The sequence below is a fragment of the Ranitomeya variabilis genome, chromosome 2, assembly GCF_051348905.1.
Source record: "Ranitomeya variabilis isolate aRanVar5 chromosome 2, aRanVar5.hap1, whole genome shotgun sequence".
In the NCBI taxonomy this organism is placed as follows: Eukaryota; Metazoa; Chordata; class Amphibia; order Anura; family Dendrobatidae; genus Ranitomeya; species Ranitomeya variabilis.
In genome coordinates, this window is record NC_135233.1 from 1113501184 (window position 1) to 1113523263 (window position 22080).

At 43.2% G+C, this 22080-nt stretch overlaps 1 protein-coding gene across 5 annotated transcripts in view; it reads left to right on the forward strand.

Moving 5' to 3' along the window:
- LOC143808880 (uncharacterized) overlaps window positions 1-22080 on the forward strand; it is a 268459-nt gene that overhangs the window by 59326 nt on the left and 187053 nt on the right. The window contains exons 4-7 of one of the 5 annotated variants that reach the window (XM_077292043.1): window positions 7462-7653; window positions 7753-7917; window positions 9006-9129; window positions 9592-11679. The exons of the other annotated variants lie outside the window; for them this stretch is intronic. Of the exons in view, the coding sequence (XP_077148158.1) occupies window positions 7462-7653; window positions 7753-7917; window positions 9006-9129; window positions 9592-11003 (1893 nt within the window). The 3' untranslated portion in view covers window positions 11004-11679. Of the gene's footprint in view, window positions 1-7461; window positions 7654-7752; window positions 7918-9005; window positions 9130-9591; window positions 11680-22080 lie in introns of those variants that run through there. 5 annotated transcript variants of the gene reach the window in all.

The window sequence follows — 22080 nt, forward strand, 5'->3', positions numbered from 1 at the left end:
GTCATCAAGGCCCTAATGTTTGGCACTCGGGGAGGTGAGGGCCCAAGTACTTCTGAATCTGTTAGTATCCGTATTGTCCCAGGTCAACATTTCCCAGGACAGGTTCCCCAAACAGCGAGGACAGGCCAAAAACGGTGCAGAGTATGCTCCAAGAGGGGAATCCGAAAGGACACAACTTACCATAGTGAAACCTGCCCTGCGAAACCTGGCCTTTGCATTAAGGATTGTTTCAAAGCGTACCACACATCCACAAATTACTAAAATTAGTTTATGCCCTGTTGACACAACAAACTTTTATAATCTGATGTACCCCGCACATCTTGCACATAACACCACATTATAAATTCATACACTAAAACCAAAAGCACTCTAATTATTACTATAAAACTATGCCTCTAGATAAATTCCTTGGGACGTATAGTTTCCAAAATGGGGTCAATTGTGGACCATTTCCACTGTTTAGGCACATCAGGGGCTCTGCAAATGCAACATGACGCCCGCAGACCATTCCATCAAAGTCTGCAATCTAAAACGTCACTCCTTCCATTCTGAACCCTGCTGTGCGTCCAAACAGTGGTTTTCCCCCACATATGGGGTATTGGAGTACGCAGGAGAAAATGTGCAACAACTTTAGTGGTCTATTTTCTCCTGTTACCATCGTGAAAATAAAAAAAATCATTTTTGTGGAAAAAAATTAGATTTTTTTTCACAGCTCTACGTTATAAACTTCTGTTAAGCACATGGGGGTTCAAAGTGCTCACTAGGGTTGAGCAAAACGGATCGGTCAATTTCATAAGTCGCCGACTTTCGGCAAAGTCGGGTTTCATGAAACCCGAGCCGATCCCAGTGTGGGATCGGCCATGCGGTCGGCGATCTTCGCACCAAAGTCGCGTTTTGTATGACGCTTTAACCGCCATTTTTTCAGCCAATGAACGAGTGTGGGCAGCGTGATGACATAGGTCTCGTCTTGCTTTCTGCAGCGTCACAGGGGGTGGGGGTATAAAAGCCATCTTACCGTTTTGGATGTAGCGATTTACACAGTCCGAGAAATACAGCAATTTACACTGTCCGAGGAGAGAGAGAGGGGAAAAAAAAAAAATATTCCCCATTGACTTGCATTGGGTTTCGTGTGTGTTTCGGTCGCCCCCCCGAGTTTTCACAATAATCGGCCGATTTCACACGATCCGACTTTTGAGAAAGTCGGGTTTCACGAAACCCGACTCGATCCTAAAGAAGTAAAAGTCGCTCAACCCTAGTGCTCACCACACAGCTACTTAAGTTCCTTAAAGGGTCTAGTTTCCAAAATGGGGTCACTTGTTGGGGTTTCCAATGTTTAGGCACATCAGGGGCTCTTCAAACGTGACATGGCGTCCGCTCTCAATTCTAGCCAATTTTGCGTTCAAAAAGTCAAAAGGTGCTTCCTTCCCTTATGAGCCCTGCCGTGCGCCCAAACAGTTGTTTTCCCCTACATATGGGGTATCGGCGTACTCTGGACAAATTGCTCAACAACTTTAGTGGATCATTTTCTCCTTTTACCCTTGTGAAAATAAACAAATTGTTGCCGAAAAATCATTTTTGTGACTAAAAAGTTAAATGTTCATTTTTCCCCTCCACATTGCTTCAGCTCCTGTGAAGCACCCGAAGGGTTAATAAACTTTTTGAATGTGGTTTTGAGCACCTTCAGGGGTGCAGTTTTTGGAATGGTGTCACTTTTGGGTATTTTATGTCATATAGACCTCTCAAAGTGACTTCAAGTGTGAGGTCCCTAAAAAAAAAAATGATTTTGTAAATTTTATTGAAAAAATGAAAAATTGCTGGTCAACTTTATAACTTCCTGACAAAAAAATATTTTGGTTCCAAAATGGTGCTGATGTATAGTACACATGTGGGAAATGTTATTTATTAACTAATTTTTGTGACATCTCTCTCTGATTTAAGGGCATAAAAATTCAAAGTTCAAAAATTGCTAAATTTTCAAAATTTTCGCCAACATTATTTCACAAATAAACGTAAGTCATATTGAAGAAATTTTACCAGTATTATAAAATACAATGTCACAAGAAAACACCAGGTCAATGCCACACAGAGTTCTAGCAGCAGACACATCTCTACAGCAACTGTTAAGAGGAGACTTTGTGCAGCAGGCCTTCATGGTAAAACAGCTGCTAGGAAACCACTGCTAAGGACAGGCAACAAGCAGAAGAGACTTGTTTGGGCTAAAGAACACAAGGAATGGACATTAGACCAGTGGAAATCTGTGCTTTGGTCTGAGAGTCCAAATTTGAGATCTTTGGTTCCAACCACCGTGTCTTTGTGCGACGCAGAAGAGGTGAAGGGATGGACTATACATGCCTGGTTCCCACCGTGAAGCATGGAGGAGGAGGTGTGATGGTGTGGGGGTGCTTTGCTGGTGATACTTTTGGGGATTTATTCAAAATTGAAGGCATACTGAACCAGCATGGCTACCACAGCGGCATGCTATTCCATCCGGTTTGCGTTTAGTTGGACCATCATTTATTTTTCAAGAAGACAATGCCCCAAACACACCTCCAGGCTGTGTAAGGGCTATTTGACCAAGAAGGAGAGTGATGGGGTGCTACGCCAGATGACCTGGTCTCCACAGTCACCAGACCTGAACCCAATCGAGATGGTTTGGGGTGAGCTGGACCGCAGAGTGAAGGCAAAAGGGCCAACAAGTGCTAAGAATCTCTGGGAACTCCTTCAAGATTGTTGGAAGACCATTCCCGGTGACTACCTCTGGAAGCTCATCAAGAGAATGCCAAGAGTGTGCAAAGCAGTCATCAAAGCAAAAGGTGGCTACTTTGAAGAACCTAGAATATAAGACATATTTTCAGTTGTTTCACACTTTTTTGTTAAGTATATAATTCCACATGTGTTAATTCATAGTTTTGATGCCTTCAGTGTGAATGTACAATTTTCATAGTCATGAAATTCTTCCTTGGCAAACCGCTCGAGCTCAGTGAGGTTTGATGGAGATTGTTTGTGAACAGCAGTTTTCAGCTCTTTCCACAGATTCTCAATTGGCTTGAGGTCTGGCCTTTGACTTGGCCATTCTAACACCTGGATACGTTTATTTGTGAACCATTCCATTGTAGATTTTGCTTTGTTTGGGATCATTGTCTTGTTGGAAGACAAATCTCCGTCCCAGTCTCAGGTCTTTTGCAGACTTCAACAGGTTTTCTTCAAGAATGGTCCTGTATTTGGCTCCATCCATCTTCCCAGCAATTTTAACCATCTTCCCTGTCACTGCTGAAGAAAAGCAGGCCCATATCATGATGCTGCCACCACCATGTTTGACAGAGGGGATGGTGTGTTCAGGGTGATGAGCTGTGTTACCTTTACGCCAAACATATCATTTGGCATTGTTGCCAAAAAGTTCGATTTTGGTTTCATCTGACCAGATCACCTTCTTCCACATGTTGGATGTGTCTCCCAGGTGCCTAGTTTCTAATGATAACATTTTGGCGCAGATACAATCTTTTGATCGCCTGTTATTGCATTTTAATGAAATGTCGCGGCGACCAAAAAAAGTAATTCGGGTGTTTCAATTTTTTTTTTCTCGCTACGCTGTTTAGTGATCAGGTTAATCCTTTTTTTTAATTGATCGGGCGATTCTGAACGCGGCGATACCAAATATGTTTTATATTGAATGGGGCGAAAGAGTGGGGTGATTTAAAAAAATATATAAAAGGGTTTTTTTTTTTTTCATATTTTTTTAAACATTTTTTTTTTTTTTACTTTTGCCATGCTTTAGTAGTCTCCATGGGAGGCTAGAAGCTGGCCCAACTCGATCGGCTCTGCTACATAGGAGCGATCATCAGGTCGCTCCTATGTAGCTGAATTACAGGCTTGCTATGAGCACCGACCACAGGGTGGTGCTCACAGCAAGCCTGCATCAGCAATCATAAAGGTCTCAAGGAGACCTCTGGTTACTATGCTGACGCATCGCTGACCCCCGATCATGTGATGGGGGTCGGGTCGGCGATGCGCTCATTTCTGGCCCAATAGTCGGAAGCGGTAATGCCGCTGTAATTGTTTGACAGCGGCATTTAACTAGTTACTAGTGGCGGGTGGATCACGATTCCAACCGTTGCTATTGCGGGCACATGTCAGCTGTTCAAAACAGCTGACATGTCCCGGCTTTGATGCGGGCTCACCGCCGGAGCCCGCATCAAAGCAGGGCTTCTGACCTCGGACATACTATCTCGTCCGAGGTCAGAAAGAGGTTAAAGGAGATCTCACTGTAAGTGTTTTACACCAACTCCCCCAGGAACTGCGATGCTTTCCAAGGCTTTTGCCCACAAGGTGCAATCCATTAATCATCATTAAAAATAGAAAAGTCAGATTAGACTTTGCCAAAAAACTTCTGAAGAAGGGTCCTGTTCTTTAACAGCATTCTTTGGGCAGATAAAACTAAGATCAACTTATTCCAGAATAATTGTAATAAGAAAGTATTGAGAAGGCTTGGAACGTCTCGTGATCCAAACCATAGCACATCAACTGTAACACATGGATGAGGTACAAGTGGTGATCCAGTGATAAGACTTTGTCCCAAGTATAAAACATAGCTTTTATTTAGCCATTTAAAAAATGCTCCAAATACATTGGCAGTAGTGCAGATTAGATACTAGTGGCAGGACCTACGCATCGACATACGTCTTGCTCATGGTGACCATGAATCACCAGTTGTACCCTATTGTATCTACTTCAGCTGCTCTGACTTGATCTGCGCGTGGATGTAAATTCTCCACATCCTGGAAGGTGAGCGGACTACCACTGATTTTCTTCACATGGTGGAGGCAGTGTGATGGCGCAGGCATGCATGGCTTCCGATGAACCTGGGTCACCAGTGTTTGATGATGATTATTGGTGCTCAGATCCAACCAAATTCAGCAAGGATGTTTACACAGGACAGATGGAAAGTGATCCAAAACATCCTGCGAAAAAGAAGTGGAGTATTCTCCAATGATCAAGTCATCACCAGGTCTCAGCCCATTGAGCTGCATTTCACATGCTGAAGACAAAACTGAAGGCAGAATAAGCCACAAACAAGCAACAACTGAAGTCTCTGCAGTAAAGGTGGCAAAAGTATACCAGTGATAGTGATGTCCATGGCCTCCAGACTTCAGGCCATCATTGCTGCAAAGCCTCACACAGGAGGAGACCAGCGATGGTGATGTCCATGGCCTTCATACTTCAGGCCATCATTGCTGCAAAACCTCATACAGGAGGAGACCAGCGATGGTGATGTCTATGGCCTCCAGACTTGAGGCCATCTGTTGTGAATTCTGCTTTTGGGCTCCCTCCGGTGGTTGTAGGTGGTAATGCAGTTGTCTCTGGGTTGCAGCACTGGTCAGGTGTTTCTGCTGATTGCAGTTCTGACTGGGGTATTTAGGTGAGCAGGATTCATTAGTCCTTGCCAGTTGTCCATTGTTTTTGGAGGTTTTGTCCTTGCCTGGTTCCGTCTGCCTTGCTGCCAAATCTGCAAAGATAAGTGTCTGGTTTTCGTGGCACACATGCCATGTGCTTATGATTTAGTGCTATTCAGTGTTTTTTTGTCCAGCTTAGATTGTATCAGTAATTTCTCAGTCTTGTTGGATTCTCAGGAGTTGCAGATATACATTCCATGTCTTTAGTTAGATTGTGGAACTTTGTATTTTCTGCTGTGGATATTTTTAGAGTTTTAATACTGACCGCTTAGTATACTATACCGGAGATACAAGAGGCATACATGAAAAAAAGAACGTCAGTAATTATATGCATAAGTCGACTCAATAGCAGCTATACTATACCGGAGATACAAGAGTCAAAGACTTTGCCAAATAGTAACCAATTATTTTTATTGAAAAATAAATTTCCAATTAAAAAATCATACACGTAATATATAGTACAAAATACTTCGTACAAGTTGTGACTAAATCCAAGGATACACCCATGGATCCAGATGCACCATGATAGGACAACAATAGATCAAATGTCATAAAACCAGTGTTAATTGTCCACACATAGCTATTGTATGGCTGATGTATAGCAGTGACCACAGGTGTCGTATTTACACAATGGCATTACTCATACTAATAGGATCACTGCATATCACAAGTAAACCAATGGCAATATGTGAGGATAAAGTGAATAAATAAGTGAAGGGTTAATTACCCATAGGTCACACGATGTCCTGTCCGGCACCCGGTCCAAACCCCGACGCGCGTTTCGCGTTAGTGTACTGCCGCTTCCTCAGGGAGCCTATTAGTATGAGTAATGCCATTGTGTAAATACGACACCTGTGGTCACTGCTATACATCAGCCATACAATAGCTATGTGTAGACAATTAACACTGGTTTTATGACATTTGATCTATTGTTGTCCTATCATGGTGCATCTGGATCCATGGGTGTATCCTTGGATTTAGTCACAACTTGTACTAAGTATTTTGTACTATATATTACGTGTATGATTTTTTAATTGGAAATTAATTTTTCAATAAAAATAATTGGTTACTATTTGGCAAAGTCTTTGACTCTTGTATCTCCGGTATAGTATAGCTGCTATTGAGTCGACTTATGCATATAATTACTGACGTTCTTTTTTTCATGTATGCCGCTTAGTATTCTGTTCTATCTTTCCCTGTTTAGATGGAGTGGCCTCTTTTGCTGGAATCTGTTTTCTGCCTGTGTGTGTCTCTCTTCTCCTATTCACAGTCAATATTTGTGGGGGGCTGCCTATCCTTTGGGGTTCTGCTCTGAGGCAAGTTAGTATTTCTATCTATAGGGGTATTTAGTCCTCCGGCTGTGTTGAGGTGTCTAGGGTTTGTTAGGCACACCCCACGGCTACTTCTAGTTGCGGTGTTAAGTTCAGGGTTTGCGGTCAGTACAGTTTCCACCTCTCCTGAGAAAGTCTCATGCGGCTCCAAAGTCACCGGATCATAACAGCCATCATTGCTACAAAACCTCATAGAGGAGGAGACCAGCGATGATGTCCGTGGCCTCCAGACTTGAGGCCATCATTGCTGCAAAGCCTCACACAGGAGTAGACCAGCGATGGTGACATCCATGGCCTCCAGACTTGAGGCCATCATTGCTGCAAAGCCTCACACAGGAGGAGACCAGCGATGGTGATCTCCATGGCCTCCAGACTTCAGGCAATCCTTGCTGCAAAAGATTCTTTACAAAGGATTAAAGATGACCTTTTTATTTATGGGAAAGTTAATTTGTCCAATTACTTTTGAGTGACTAAAATGAGGATTTGTAGAAAGATGTCAGCAATTCCTAAATGTTTCACAGGAGATTTTTTTTTTCTCCCCTTTAAGTAAACCTGAAGGTCTCCACTTCATTTTCATCTCCGTTGTTTCATTTTACATCCAAACTAGCGGCCTGCAGGGCTGAAATCACAAGGATTCCTCACTGGCCATTGATTTCTGCTCTTAACTGTATGTTTGTCAGTTTCCTGTCAGGTGTCAGGATGCCGCTGTCTATTTCTCCATGGAGGAGTGGGCGTACATGGAAGGACAGAAGGATCAGTACCAGGACGTCAGGATGGAAAATGACCCAACGAGGAGCGACCAGGACAAAAGCAACATGACTGCAAGAATATTACTCCTCGCCCTGGAGATAATCGACTTGTTAAAGGGAAAGGTGAGAGTCTCTCATGAGATCACTGTGATCTCTACTAATATAACAGGACTGATAAGATGGATAGAATCTGTGGTGATCGGCGTCTGTCACTGTACACAGGAGCACACGGTGGTGAAGAAGACGTCCGGTGACCGTGTGACCCCCTGTATGTCCGGAGGACGGAGCAAGATCCAGAGCCCCATCACAGAACCCCTGCACTCCCCGACACCTGAGAAGAAGGTCCTAGAACTGGCCAAGAAGATCACTGAGCTGCTGACCGGAGAGGTGACTGCTGGGTGATTACACTGGGGCATGCTGGGTGATGAGCGGAGACTGCTGGGAGATTACACTGGAGGATTCTGGGTGATGAGAGGAGACTGCCGGGAGATTACACTGGGGGATTCTGGGTGATGGGCAGAGAGGAGACTGCTGGGAGATTACACTGGGGGATTCTGGGTGATGAGCGGAGAGGAGACTGCTGGGAGATTACACTGGGGGATTCTAGGTGATGACCGGAGAGGTGAGTGCTAGGAGATTACACTGGGGGATTCTGGGTGACGAGAGGAGAGTACTGGGAGAGAGATTACACTGGGGGATTCTGGGTGATGAACGGAGAGGAGACTGCGGGGAGATTATACAGTATACACTGGGGGATTCTGGGTGATGAGGAGACTGCTGGGAGATTATACAGTATACACTGGAGGATTCTGGGTGATGAGAGGAGACTGCTGGGAGATTATACAGTATACACTGGAGGATTCTGGGTGATGAGAGGAGACTGCTGGGAGAATATACAGTATACACTGGAGGATTCTGGGTGATGAGAGGAGAGGAGACTGCTGGGAGATAATACAGTATACACTGGAGGATTCAGGGTGATGAGAGGAGACTGTTGGGAGATTATACAGTATACACTGGAGGATTCTGGGTGAGAGGTGACTGCTGGGAGATAATACAGTATACACTGGAGGATTCTGGGTGATGAGAGAAGACTGCTGGAGATTATACAGTGTACACTGGAGGATTCTGGGTGATGAGCGGAGAGGAGACTGCTGGGAGATTATACAGTGTACACTGGAGGATTCTGGGTGAGAGGTGACTGCTGGGAGATAATACAGTATACACTGGAGGATTCTGGGTGATGAGAGGAGACTGCTGGGAGATTATGCAGTATACACTGGAGGATTCTGGGTGAGAGGAGAGGAGACTGCTGGGAGATTATATAGTATACACTGGAGGATTCTGGGTGAGAGGAGACTGCTGGGAGATTATATAGTATACCCTGGAGGAGTCTGGGTGATGATGAGACTGCTGGGAGATTATACAGTGTACACTGGAGGATTCTGGGTAATGTCGGTCTCGTTGGTTGTCAGGTTCTTCTCAGGTGTCAGGACGTCGCTCTCTATTTCTCCATGGAGGAGTGGGATTATGTAGAAGGACACTGGGAGCAGTATAAGGACGTTGTGGTGGAGGAGCAGCGGCCTCTTGTATCACCAGGTAAGCGGAGACCTCCGTCATTTCTTGTGGTCGGCACTGGCAGATATCATACATCCTCACTACTGTCCCTGGCCGTACATACTTGTGTCTGTAATTATCGTTAGTATAATTATTGTTATTTGGTGTAACATGATTTTGCCTGTGTCCGAATGTGCGCTGATGATCATGAAAGAGGAACAGGTTTTATCTGGGACATGGTCTGGAAGTCCTGGGGTCTCCTTTGTGCTTCCCCTGATAATTGAGAACTTCTCAAACACAGTTACTGGGGAATGTGTAACCATTGGAGGATCCCATATTGTGCATCTTCTGTTTCCCGGTGATCGGGGGATTTCTCGTAATGTGCATTCAATTTCTTAACATTTCTTCTACATTCTCCATCCTGGATCAGAGGTGGGACATGGATGGGCCTTTATGTTTAAAGTTGTGATTTATAAAAATGAAATCTCTTTTTATTTCTAACAGAAAATGCAAGTGATCGTCCTGGAGAAAGTGTCACGTTATCTCTAGCATATAATGTGAAAGATGAAGATATCCTGTGTCAGTCCTCAAGAGAAAATCCTACTACCCTTAATGTACATGGAGAACATCTTGTTAAATATAGGAGACGTCACACAAGAGAGAAGCCATTTTCATGTGCAGAATGTAAAAAATGTTTTTCAGGCAAATATCATCTTACTAGACATCAGAGAATACATACAGGAGAGAAGCTGTATTCATGTTCTGAATGTGGGAAGTGTTTTATAAACAAATCAAATCTTGTTTTACATGAGAAAAGACACAAAAGTGACATGCCGTATATATGTTCAAGATGTGGGAAATGTTTTTCCCAAAAATCTAAACTTCTTAAACATGAAAGAAATCACAAACTAAAAAAGTCGTTTTCATGTTCAGAATGTGGAAAATGTTTTATAGCTAAATCACACCTTGTTATACATGAGAGAATTCACACAGGAGAGAAGCCGTTTTCATGTTCAGAATGTGGAAAATGTTTTATAGATAAATCAGATCTTGTTAGACATGAGAAAATTCACACAGGAGAGAAGCCGTATGCATGTTCAGAATGTGGGAAAAGTTTTATTGTAAAATCATATCTTGTTAAACATGAGAAACTTCACAGAGGAGAGAAGCCGTATTCATGTTCAGAATGTGGGAAATGTTTTATAAGTAAATCACACCTTGTTATACATGAGAGAGTTCACACAGGAGAGAAGCCATATTCGTGTTCAGTATGTCAGAAAAGTTATAAATATAAATCAGGTCTTGTTAAACATGAGCGAATCCACACAGGTGTAAAGCCGTATTCCTGTTCAGAATGTGGAAAATGTTTTAAAGAAAAGTCAAATATTATTGCTCATAGGATAATTCACCCAGAAGTGAAGCCATATTCATGTTCTCACTGTCAGAAGGCTTTTAGATATAAAGCAAATCTTACTGCACATGAGAGAATTCACACAGGAAATGCGTATACATGTTCAGAATGTGGAAAATTCTTTTTAAGTAAATCACATCTTATTGCTCATGTGGAAATGCACACTGACGAAAAGCCGTATTCATGCTCAGAATGTGGAAAATGTTTTAGTACTGAAGCCCTGCTAAGTGATCATCAAAGAGATCACACTGGAGAGAATCTCTTTACATGTAGCAAATGTGGAACCTGTTTTATATATGAATCAAGTCTTCTCAGACATAAGAAAGTTCATGTACAGAATGTGGACAATGTTTCTTTAAACGAATCCTTTCACATGAAACATCAGAGAAGTTACACAGTAGAGAAGCCGTACTCATGCTCTGAATGTGGAAAATGCTTTATTAGCAAAGACAAACTTCATAGTCATCAGAAAAGTCGCACACAGGGGAAGAGCTGTTTAATATAAAACTTTTTTTTTTTTTTCAAATTCAATTATTCTTTTATTTTTGTATTTAGAAAGTACAAGAAAACCCAATACAAATAGTACAGGAGTAAAATATAACTATACATTTATGTATAACTACAGTACATTGGGGGTATAGGGAGATTTTTCCATCAATATCCCAATCAAGCATGTGTTTTTCCATATGAAAGATGGGGAGAGAGAGAGGGAGCGGACCAAGGCAGACCACCAATCAATAGAGTGAGATTAGGTACATTGTTGTGACGACATCCTAGATAAACTTAGTTGGGGGCTAGATGGTAGGCGTCACAATTTTGGAAATCCATCCAATCCCTCCAAATAACACAGTATCTATCAACATCAGTCGGCGAGAGGGCAATGAAATGCTCCATCCTAATAAGGAGAGAGATCTCCGCAAACCATTCCTCCACAGTGGGTGGAGTAATGCTTTTCCAATGTCGCGGAATGACATTCTTAGCCGCCTGTATTAGGTAGCCTATTGACGACCTATTATACATGCGCTTACTTATGATGCCATAATTAAGACATTTGTCGAAACGCGTTGGTCAAACGCTGCTGTATGTGCATAATGCTATAACACAACTAATTTTTCAGTAACGTAGTTTACCCAAAGTTATATTTTTTTAATATGGAAAAATAAATGTTGGAATTTTTAGCATCTTTTGTTTCTGCTGGATTCTACTATTTTTTCTGTTCTTGGACTGGTTGCTCAACTTTTCATCCATGTGGGAACAGATGAGGAAGAAAGCCCATATATAGGTGAGCTGACTTCGGTTCTCCATTTTTGTGCGTTTACTTATTGGTGACATTGATAGGAGGAGGAGGTGCTTCTGGTGTGTTGGGGATGGTCAGACCAGTTATTTTCTCAATCAAGGGAATCACCTTTGCCCAAAATGTATTTGTAATAGAGCACCCCCACCATATGTGTGACTTTGTCCCCTCCCCACACTTACAACATCTGTCTTGAGACCACTGGGTACCATCTATGGTGGACCAACCGATACCCGGTACCATCTAGAGATGATTTTGAAGGATGTTTCCTTTGCTTTGGACCATGTTGAGATCTTATGTATTAGGAAGAAACACTTATCCCATTGTGAGTCAGAGAAGGACTTCCCCAGTTCCCTTTCCCTTGCATCGCAGAATGCTGGCCTACTGTCAGTTATCTGGGCAATGAGGAGACTATAAATTAGGGAGCTGGAATGTGTAGGAGGTGACAATGATAGGCACAGTTTTTCAAACTTTGTGAGATCTCTATGAAGATAAGTGCGCTTTTTCATAGTTGAATAGAAGTGTTGTAACTGACTATATTCACACTTAACCTTCGGAGAAGCATCTCTTCCCTGTAGCATGCCATTCAGGAGGAGCAGCGAAGTATTGGAGATGTCATGAGAAAAGAATATCAGATGGGATTTGTTTGAACCGAGAAATTTTTTTGCAGATAGGCCTAGTGGGAACTCCGTATTATCTGAAATCGGGAGGAAAGGGCCCTGGGGGTCGATTAAGGATAACCTTTTTTTTTTTTTTACCTCAAAGCCAGAACAGTGGCATAAGTACTCTATGACATGAGGCCAGGACAGGGAATAGTTAATTGAGTGCACCATGAGAGAGTGGTAAGAACTTTAGGACAAATGGATTGAGCTAGTGTGACCAATAATTTCCCCTCCAAATGATGGAAGAAGTCCAGGATTCTAGTGTGCACTGCTGCCATGTAATGCCTTCTACAATCCGGAAGGCTAAGGCCTCCCTTTAGTTTGTGTCTGATCAGGACTTCTCCACGAATACGTGGACGCACCCTTGCCCAAATCTGCAAAAGTTACTTTACAGCCTTTTCCAAAAATTGGAGAGAATTGCCACAGGGATGGTTAGAAAGAGAGAGTTTAGGTAGGACGTTCATTTTTAGTATAGTTATTCTCCGAACCAGGAAAAATCTTTCACCTTCCAAGAATTAAGCTCTCTATGGAGTTCTTCAATAAAGGGCCCAAAACTAAGACCAAATAGACGGGAGAGGTCTCTGGATACAAATTCCTAAGTATTTAATGCCCTGTGAAGGCCAGGCAAAGGGAAAATTGGACTGGATGGAAACCTTTGTGGATTTGGGGAGGGAAACACTGAGGGCCTCTGACTTAGCTGCGTTGATTATGAAATTTGACCATGTGCCAAAGTGATCTATTTTTGCCATAACAGCAGGGATGGATATATGTGGTTGTGTAATATGTAGCAGGTCATCATCAGCAAACGCAGAGCATTTGTACTCTGTCTCTCCCACCTTATCCCCTTGATATTGTGGTTATCACGGATTTATGAAAGCAGGTGCTCCATCACTAGGATGGATCAGGGGAAATCCCTGTCTTGTTCTATTGGTTATTATGAAAGTTGATGATATTGTTCCATTTATCTTCAGCCTAGCTGAAGGATTGCAATACGGGCCATGATTTTGGCTATAAAAGGGTCCCCTATTCCAAGCAAGAGAATAATATATAGCGTGCCAGGAGACCTTCTCAGCGTCTAATGAAAGTATTAGTAGAGGGATCCCTCTTGATAGGGCATGATGAATAACATCAATTTAAGGCGTTGCACCGACTTTCACTCCCAAGGAGGAATCCCACCTGATTCAAGTGTATGTTTTCGGTTTAAAAAGGTTGCAGCCTGTTGGCCAATATTTTTGCTTAGATCTTCAGATTCACATTCAGCAGAGAGATGGCTCTATAGCTAGAACATAATTGTGGGTCCTCACCCTTTTTTGGAGAACAGTATTATGTGCCTCTGTTTTGAGGAGGGAAAGGGTTCGCGCAGGATGCGTGGTTAAACCTCCTAGCAGGAGAGGTGAAAGGAGAGGAAGGAATGTTTTATAGAATTTTAACTGTATATCCATCTGGGCCCGGGCTTTTTCCACTCGCTAATGACTGGGTGGCCAACAGCAGTTCGGACTCTGTTAAAGGTTCATCTAGAGATGAGGTGGGAGACGTTTTTAAAGCATTCTATGCTCAAAGGGTTGCTGTGGAGAGGGCATGTTTGTGGACTACCTCAAGGGCTTCTATTTTGCGCAGAGCGAGATTGAGGTTATGTGCCCTATCTCGCTTCATTTGGGAACCATGTTTTATAAATATACCCCTAAGAACCCATATCAGTGCCTCCCATTTGATTGTGGGCCTCCCATTTGATTGTGGGGGAAGATAAGTCAAATTTATGGTTTTCATCAAAGTTTGATATTGTATTGGTCACATCCTGGGTGCACATCGGGTCCAGCAACAAGGATTTGTTTAGTTTCCAAGACCCCGAAAGCTTGGGTAGACTGGGAATAACAAGAGAACAGAATACAGGAGCATGGTCAGACCAAAGCATAGTCCCCATCTCCTCCGGCTGCCAAGATAGGGCTCGGTGTTGCACCAGGACATAGTCAATTCTGCTGTAAGAGTCATGGGTGGGAATAAAAGGTGTAATCTTTGACAGTCAGGTGGGTGAGGTGCCAAACGTCGTTTTTTGTGTGAGATAATATAAGAATTTGGGCCCTTTTTTCCGAGATGTTAAACTCCCTTACATTGAAGGATGCATTCTTAAGTGGCGCCATTAGGTTGAGTCTCTCTGCGGTCCACTCCCCTCAGAGTAAGATGATTGCAAGCATCGATGGACATTTGAGGCAACTGTGGGAAAAAGATAATAGGGTGAAACAAACATAACAAAAGAAAAAGTAAGTAAAAAAAACTACTGTTCGGGGTATAAGTAACCATATTAAGTAGAACCAAGCTGGTGGGGGTACCCGATCGCCTGGCGGTGTCCCTTCTGGGGGAAAATGACAGCTAAGCATCGTGAGCACCAACGCTCCATTAAGAATTACATTGCTAAAAAAGAAGACTAACCGACTATGAAAAACATTACTGAAAGGGAAAACTATTTAACTCCCACGGGATTACAGTGGGGCCAACGGATCAAGGTGAATATTCTGTTGATAGGTACTAGCAAGGTTAAGGCATTAAGACCTATGCATTTTGTCAAATATTTGTATGTGCTCTCCTGTGGAGCTACCTGTATTTCCCACCCGACTCATTTCAAGGAGAAAAGGTTAAGATATCCTAAAGGTACCGTCACACTAAACGATATCGCTAGCGATCCGTGACGTTGCAGTGTCCTGGATAGCGATATCATTGTGTTTGACACGCAGCAGCGATCAGGATCCTGCTGTGATATCGCTGGTCGTTGAATAAAGTTCAGAACTTTATTTGGTCGTCAGACCGGCGTGTATCGTCGTGTTTGACACCAAAAGCAACGTTGCCAGCGATATTTTACACTGGTAACCAGGGCGCGGCCCTGCGCTTAGTAACCCGATGTTTACCCTGGTTACCCGGGGACTTCTGCATCGTTGGTCGCTGGAGAGCGGTCTGTGTGACAGCTCTCCAGCGACCAAACAGCGACGCTGCAGCGATCAGCATCGTCTGTATCGCTGCAGCGTCGCTTAGTGTGACGGTACCTTTAGGCTAACAGGCAGTTCAGATGGAGTAAGTAGCTAAACATGGGCCTCCAGGATCAAGGTTCTTTTCTGGGCATCTGCGGCAGTCTCCAGGAGTGCTTGTTGACTCTCTGGGGGAGATTAGTAACAGATGAAGCCTCCCTGTCTTGCCCATGACGAGGTCTGCTGTCCACCAGAACTGAGGACAGTGTGAAAAACTGACCACTGTGGGATGGATATTTGAGGGAGATTGAGTTGTTTTAAAACTCCGGTAGGTCTCCCGGGGTGAGTAGTCTGGCCGAGCGTCCATTGTGTAACTTGAAGGGAGAATGGGAAACCCCACTGGTAGGGGATATCACGCTCCCCGAGGGTATCTGTGAGTGGTTTCAAAGCTGCGCTCATTGATAATGTCCACCTAGACAAGTCAGGGAGGACCATCAACTGCTTGCCTTTGTATATTGTAGCAGGGCTGTCCCTGGATTTGAGCAGGATCTCCTTAGCTTTGTAGTAGTGGCCTCGACAGATGACATCTCTTGGTTTATTGGGGTCTAAGTCCATGGGGCATAATGCCCTGTGAGCTCTGTCTAGCTCTATCACGGAGGAAGCCGGAGCCCCTTGTATTTTATTTTATATGTGACTAAGAGTAGAGGGTACGAGGGCGCACAGGTTGCGCCCATGGCTGTGCCGCGCCTCAGTAAGTAGAATTGGTCCTTAAAGACAAAAAAGTTGTGGGTTAGGACGTAGTGCAGCAGCTTGAGGACAAATTCACATAAAGGGCCATCCCAGTTGGAAGCCCCCAGGAAGAGGTGGACAGCCTCGATGCCATGATGATGGTCTATACATGTGTAAAGGCTCTCCACATCGGCTGTCACTAATAATGTGTCATGATCCACAAGAATGCCATCGACCCTAGCCAGGGAGTCCGTAGTGTCACGTACGTATGATGGTAATGTTTCCACCATAGGATGAGGCGGATTTGCTCAGCAGATGTCAAATTTGAAGCTCAGGCCCTGGACCTGAAAATAGGTTTTCTGCATGTGGTTACTCAAACAGATGTATTAGGCGGGGCTATCAGAGAGCTAGGGCTACCCCACGTAGTGATCTCTTGAAATCCTCTAGGGCTACAACACGGACTAGAAATAATGAGTCTATAAGATTCATTTCTACATTCAATCACAAGTGGGAGGATATGAGGAGGATACTGAAGAAGCATTGGCCCATTTTGGGTGCAGAGCCGGGTTTAGGTGCATCACTGGGTGACTGTCCCCTAATGACTGCCAAGAGATCAAGGAATTTGAAGGATCTCCTGGTTGACAGTCATTACATTCCTACCGTTCGTAATCCATTTGGCTCTAGGGGCACTACTGTCGGGTCTTTTCCTTGCGGCCACTGTCTGGCTTGCACAAATGTCCTGCGCAGCGCCACGTTTAATTCCTCCGATGACCGGAAACAGTTTGATATTAGATACCGTATCTCATGTGGCAGTATGAATGTTATATACTATGACATGCGGCTGTTCCAAAATATATATTGGTCTTACATCGAGTTGAGAAAACGCGTGCGCGAGCATGTGCGGGACATTTGTGCAGCCAACTGACCTTTCCCTCCTTAAGACAATCCCGCGCCATTACAAACTATTTCATGGGAGTGATCCCTCGTCATTCATGGTGCGAGATATTTATGTTGTCCATTTGGGAATTGGGGAGGTGATTATAAAAAGATGTTGGCACAGGTGGAGGCCAAGTGGATCTTTGTTTTAGACACCATGACCCCGAACGGATTAAATGAGTATCCTTTTCATCATTTCTCTAATTGTTATAGCCATCCCTCCTTTTTCTGTATGTATGATGCGCTCTGTATATCTATTGCATCCTCTTGTCATTTCCCCCAACTTCTGTGTTGGGTGTGTTTTGTTTTTATGATCTTTTTATATGATTTTATTATTTGTTGTTTTTCTTATGTTTCTTTATTTTGTTAGCAGGACACTAAGTATTATCCGCTGTTCTTTATTGGTTACCGACTTCTGAGTGGCAAAATGCGGGGCATGTTGACAAGATCTGCAGCACGGACACCACTTTACAGACTACTGATTCAACATGCTTACCGTTGGACTGATGCACTTGGTTGGAGCTGCATGTTTAATATACAGTGCACTACCTGTTTTTTTTGTCCGGATTTATGTAGTCATTATTTGCCACCTAGTTTATTCTAGTAAGTCTATTTCAGTGGCCGGCGGCACTTGTTTCTAATCTTGGGACAGTTTAATGCATTGGTGGTGCAGCGGCGGTGCGCGTGCGCATCGCTCCCCCAGTGTCCTGGCGTGCAGCAGGGCGTCTCTCACCTTGTCCGCTCGTGCGGGGACTGTTTTTTTCCTCCCCGCACGTGCGTGGCAATGTTGATGCCCTCCTGTACTCGCCGGGACCTGCGGTGGGCGGTGCGCATGCGCCGACTCCCTCGCTGTGATTGGCCACCTGTGTACCATGTGACCGACCGGCGGATCTTAAAAGGTCCTTGCTATGCCACAATTGTATTCCCCTTGAGAAAGCGGTGTTAGACACGCGAAACACACGTCGGGGTATTCGGGGCATCCACGCCCGGTTCTGGGACCCTCCAATTTCTACCCGTGGTAAGCAGTGTTCGTCCTTAAACTTCTGGAATGATGTGAAACATTACTTTTGGACGATTTCTGCTTATCTGTTGAATGTGGTATACTCTGGCACTTTACCTGATATAATTTATCTCACAAATCGGGCAGGTGCAATTGTGTGGGTCCCATCCTTTGTGGGTTTTTGTTTCCTGCAATTGTTTTTTGTATACATTTATGACTTCTTGTTATATATATTTTTTACTGGATTTCTTGATGTATTAATAAAATTTAGTAGTTTTTCTACACTGTGTTCCAAATTATTATGCAAATAATATTTCCTCCTATTTTCTTTAAATTACCTATGTGAATTGCAGTCATTGTTATTTTCCAGTCATCTACTATTCTAGTATAATTGCAATGTTTTGGAACAAACTGCCTATGAAAACAGTATCTTTAAAAAAAAAAAAATAAACACTCAAAATGCATGTTCCAAATTATTATGCACAGCAGAGTTTTCAACCTTTTTTTTTTAATTTGAACAAAAAAAATGGCCAAATGTGAAGTTACAGTGGGGCAAAAAAGTATTTAGTCATTCAGCAATAGTGCAAGTTCCACCACTTAAAAAGATGAGAGGCGTCTGTAATTTACATCATAGGTAGACCTCAACTATGGGAGACAAACTGAGAAAAAAAAATCCAGAAAATCACATTGTCTGTTTTTTTATCATTTTATTTGCATATTATGGTGGAAAATAAGTATTTGGTCAGAAACAAACAATCAAGATTTCTGGCTCTCACAGACCTGTAACTTCTTCTTTAAGAGGCTCCTCTGTCCTCCACTCATTACATGTAGTAATGGCACCTGTTTAAACTTGTTATCAGTCTAAAAAGACACCTGTGCACACCCTCAAACAGTCTGACTCCAAACTCCACTATGGTGAAGACCAAAGAGCTGTCAAAGGACACCAGAAACAAAATTGTAGCCCTGCACCAGGCTGGGAAGACTGAATCTGCAATAGCCAACCAGCTTGGAGTGAAGAAATCAACAGTGGGAGCAATAATTAGAAAATGGAAGACATTCAAGACCACTGATAATCTCCCTCGATCTGGTGCTCCACGCAAAATCCCACCCTGTGGGGTCAGAATGATCACAAGAACGGTGAGCAAAAATCCCAGAATCACGCGGGGGGACCTAGTGAATGAACTGCAGAGAGCTGGGACCAATGTAACAAGGCCTACCATAAGTAACACACTACGCCACCATGGACTCAGAGCCTGCAGTGCCAGACGTGTCCCACTGCTTAAGCCAGTACATGTGCGGTCCCGTCTGAAGTTTGCTAGAGAGCATTTGGATGATCCAGAGGAGTTTTGGGAGAATGTCCTATGGTCTGATGAAACCAAACTGGAACTGTTTGGTAGAAACACAACTTGTCGTGTTTGGAGGAAAAAGAATACTGAGTTGCATCCATCCAACACCATACCTACTGTAAAGCATGGTGGTGGAAACATCATGCTTTGGGGCTGTTTCTCTGCAAAGGGGCCAGGACGACTGATCCGGGTACATGAAAGAATGAATGGGGCCATGTATCGTGAGATTTTGAGTGCAAACCTCCTTCATCAGCAAGGGCATTGAAGATGAAACGTGGCTGGGTCTTTCAACATGACAATGATCCAAAGCACACCACCAGGGCAACGAAGGAGTGGCTTCGTAAGAAGCATTTCAAGGTCCTGGAGTGGCCTAGCCAGTCTCCAGATCTCAACCCTATAGAAAACCTTTGGAGGGAGTTGAAAGTCCGTGTTGCCAAGCGAAAAGCCAAAAACATCACTGCTCTAGAGGAGATCTGCATGGAGGAATGGGCCAACATACCAACAACAGTGTGTGGCAACCTTGTGAAGACTTACAGAAAACGTTTGACCTCTGTCATTGCCAACAAAGGATAGATTACAAAGTATTGAGATGAAATTTTGTTTCTGACCAAATACTTATTTTCCACCATAATATGCAAATAAAATGATAAAAAAACAGACAATGTGATTTTCTGGATTTTTTTTTCTCAGTTTGTCTCCCATAGTTGAGGTCTACCTATGATGTAAATTACAGACGCCTCTCATCTTTTTAAGTAGTGGAACTTGCACTATGCTGAATGACTAAATACTTTTTTGCCCCACTGTATAAGCATTATCAGCTTATTATAAAATGAAATCAAACAGTTTTCAAGTGAAAATTTTATTCTAGGTGATGTTACATTTGCACATAGGACCCCTTGTTGGAAAGAAGCTTCTGAACTCTCTCGTCCATTGAATTTGTCAGTTTTTGGATGGTTTCTGCTTCAGTTGTTTTGCATGTGGACAGAATCCCCTCCCAGAGCTGTTGCTTAGATGTGAACTGCCTCCCGCCATCATAGACACTCCTTTTGATGATGCTCCAGAGGTTCTCAATGGGGTTGAGGTCAGGGGAAGATGGTGGCCACACCATAAGTTTGTCCTCTTTTATGCCCATATGCGTGTCCTGCCTCTATCACCCCAGATAAACTTCCGAAACATTGTATTTAGCAATCTGAGATCAGCCCATGTTAGTAACAGAGGAAGGGTCTGGAAAGCATACAGTAATTTAGGGAATGCTATCATTTTGATTAAATGACATCGGCCGGAGAATGATAATGTGAAATGTTTCCACGAGTTTAAGAGACTAATTATTGATGATACTAGTGGTCTATAATTGATTCTATAAAGAATGGACGGATCTGCTGGAAGGTGTATGCCCAAGTATTTAATAGACTCTTGGCTCCAATGAAATGGAAATAGAGGATCACGTAATCTCCCAGATCTAAAGAGTGCCAAGGCCTCAGATTTATTGTAATTGACTTTGAAGCCTGAGCATCTATCAAAATCTTTTAGTATCTCTATTATGGCCGGAACTGCGCGGACTGGATTGGCAATGGATAATAGAATATCATCAGCAAAAGCTGAGATTTTAATTGAGGTGGTTCCAATCTTTACACCTTCGAATGCCAGCTCAGTTTGCAGCATTCTTAGGAGTGGGTCTAGTGCCAAATTAAACAACAGGGGAGACAATGGGCAACCCTGACGTGTTCCTCGTTGAATCTCAAAAGGGCTTGACAGGGTATTCTTTACGGACAGCCTAGACACCGGGCGCTGGTAAATTGCTTTAACAGCATTGCAAAACCATGGACCTAGATTTCTAAATGTTAGCAGCTCATGCAAATAGTCCCAGGCCACCCTATCGGACGCCTTATCGGCATCCAGGCTGACCACAATGGTTTTCATATGTTTATGTACTCTACTGTAAGATATAGCTCCCAGTGCTGTTCTAATGTTATATGTAATAGAATTTTCCATGTACAAATCCAGTTTGTTGGGGCAAAATCAGATTTGGGATTATTTTTTGGAGTCTATCAGCCAGAATTTTCGTAAAAATTTTGAAGTCTGAATTGAGTAATGATATTGGTCTATATCCCTCAACTAGCATGTGGTCCTTACCCGGCTTTGGAAGAACAATAACAACAGCTTCGTTAAACCGATCTGGTAGACAGCCACTTTTGACTATGTTATTATACAACTCACAAAGATGGGATGCTATAGGAGGTCCCCACATTTTATAATGTTCATTGCTGAACCCATCCGGGCCAGGGGCTTTGGATGTTTTAAGTTTGCTGATAACCTGTAGAACCTCCGTGGGGGTAATAGGGGAGTTAATGGCCCTCCACTCGTCTTCCGCGAGTGTCAGCGCTAAATTGCTTTTTAAGAAATTCCCATTCTTTCCACCGTCTTTTGGCTCTGATTTGTACAACTCACTAAAGAATGGTCTAAATTCATTCACTATCTCCTCATCCCTTGTTAATATAGGACCGTTTCGTTGCTGAATTTTGTGTATTCTCGTGGCTGTCCTATACGGTAGCGCAATGAAGGCCAGCACCCTCCCTGGTTTGTTACCCCATTTAAAATATTTATGTTTTTGGTAATCCAAATTGTGCATGGCCAACTCGTATGCCAAAGTGTCTTCTT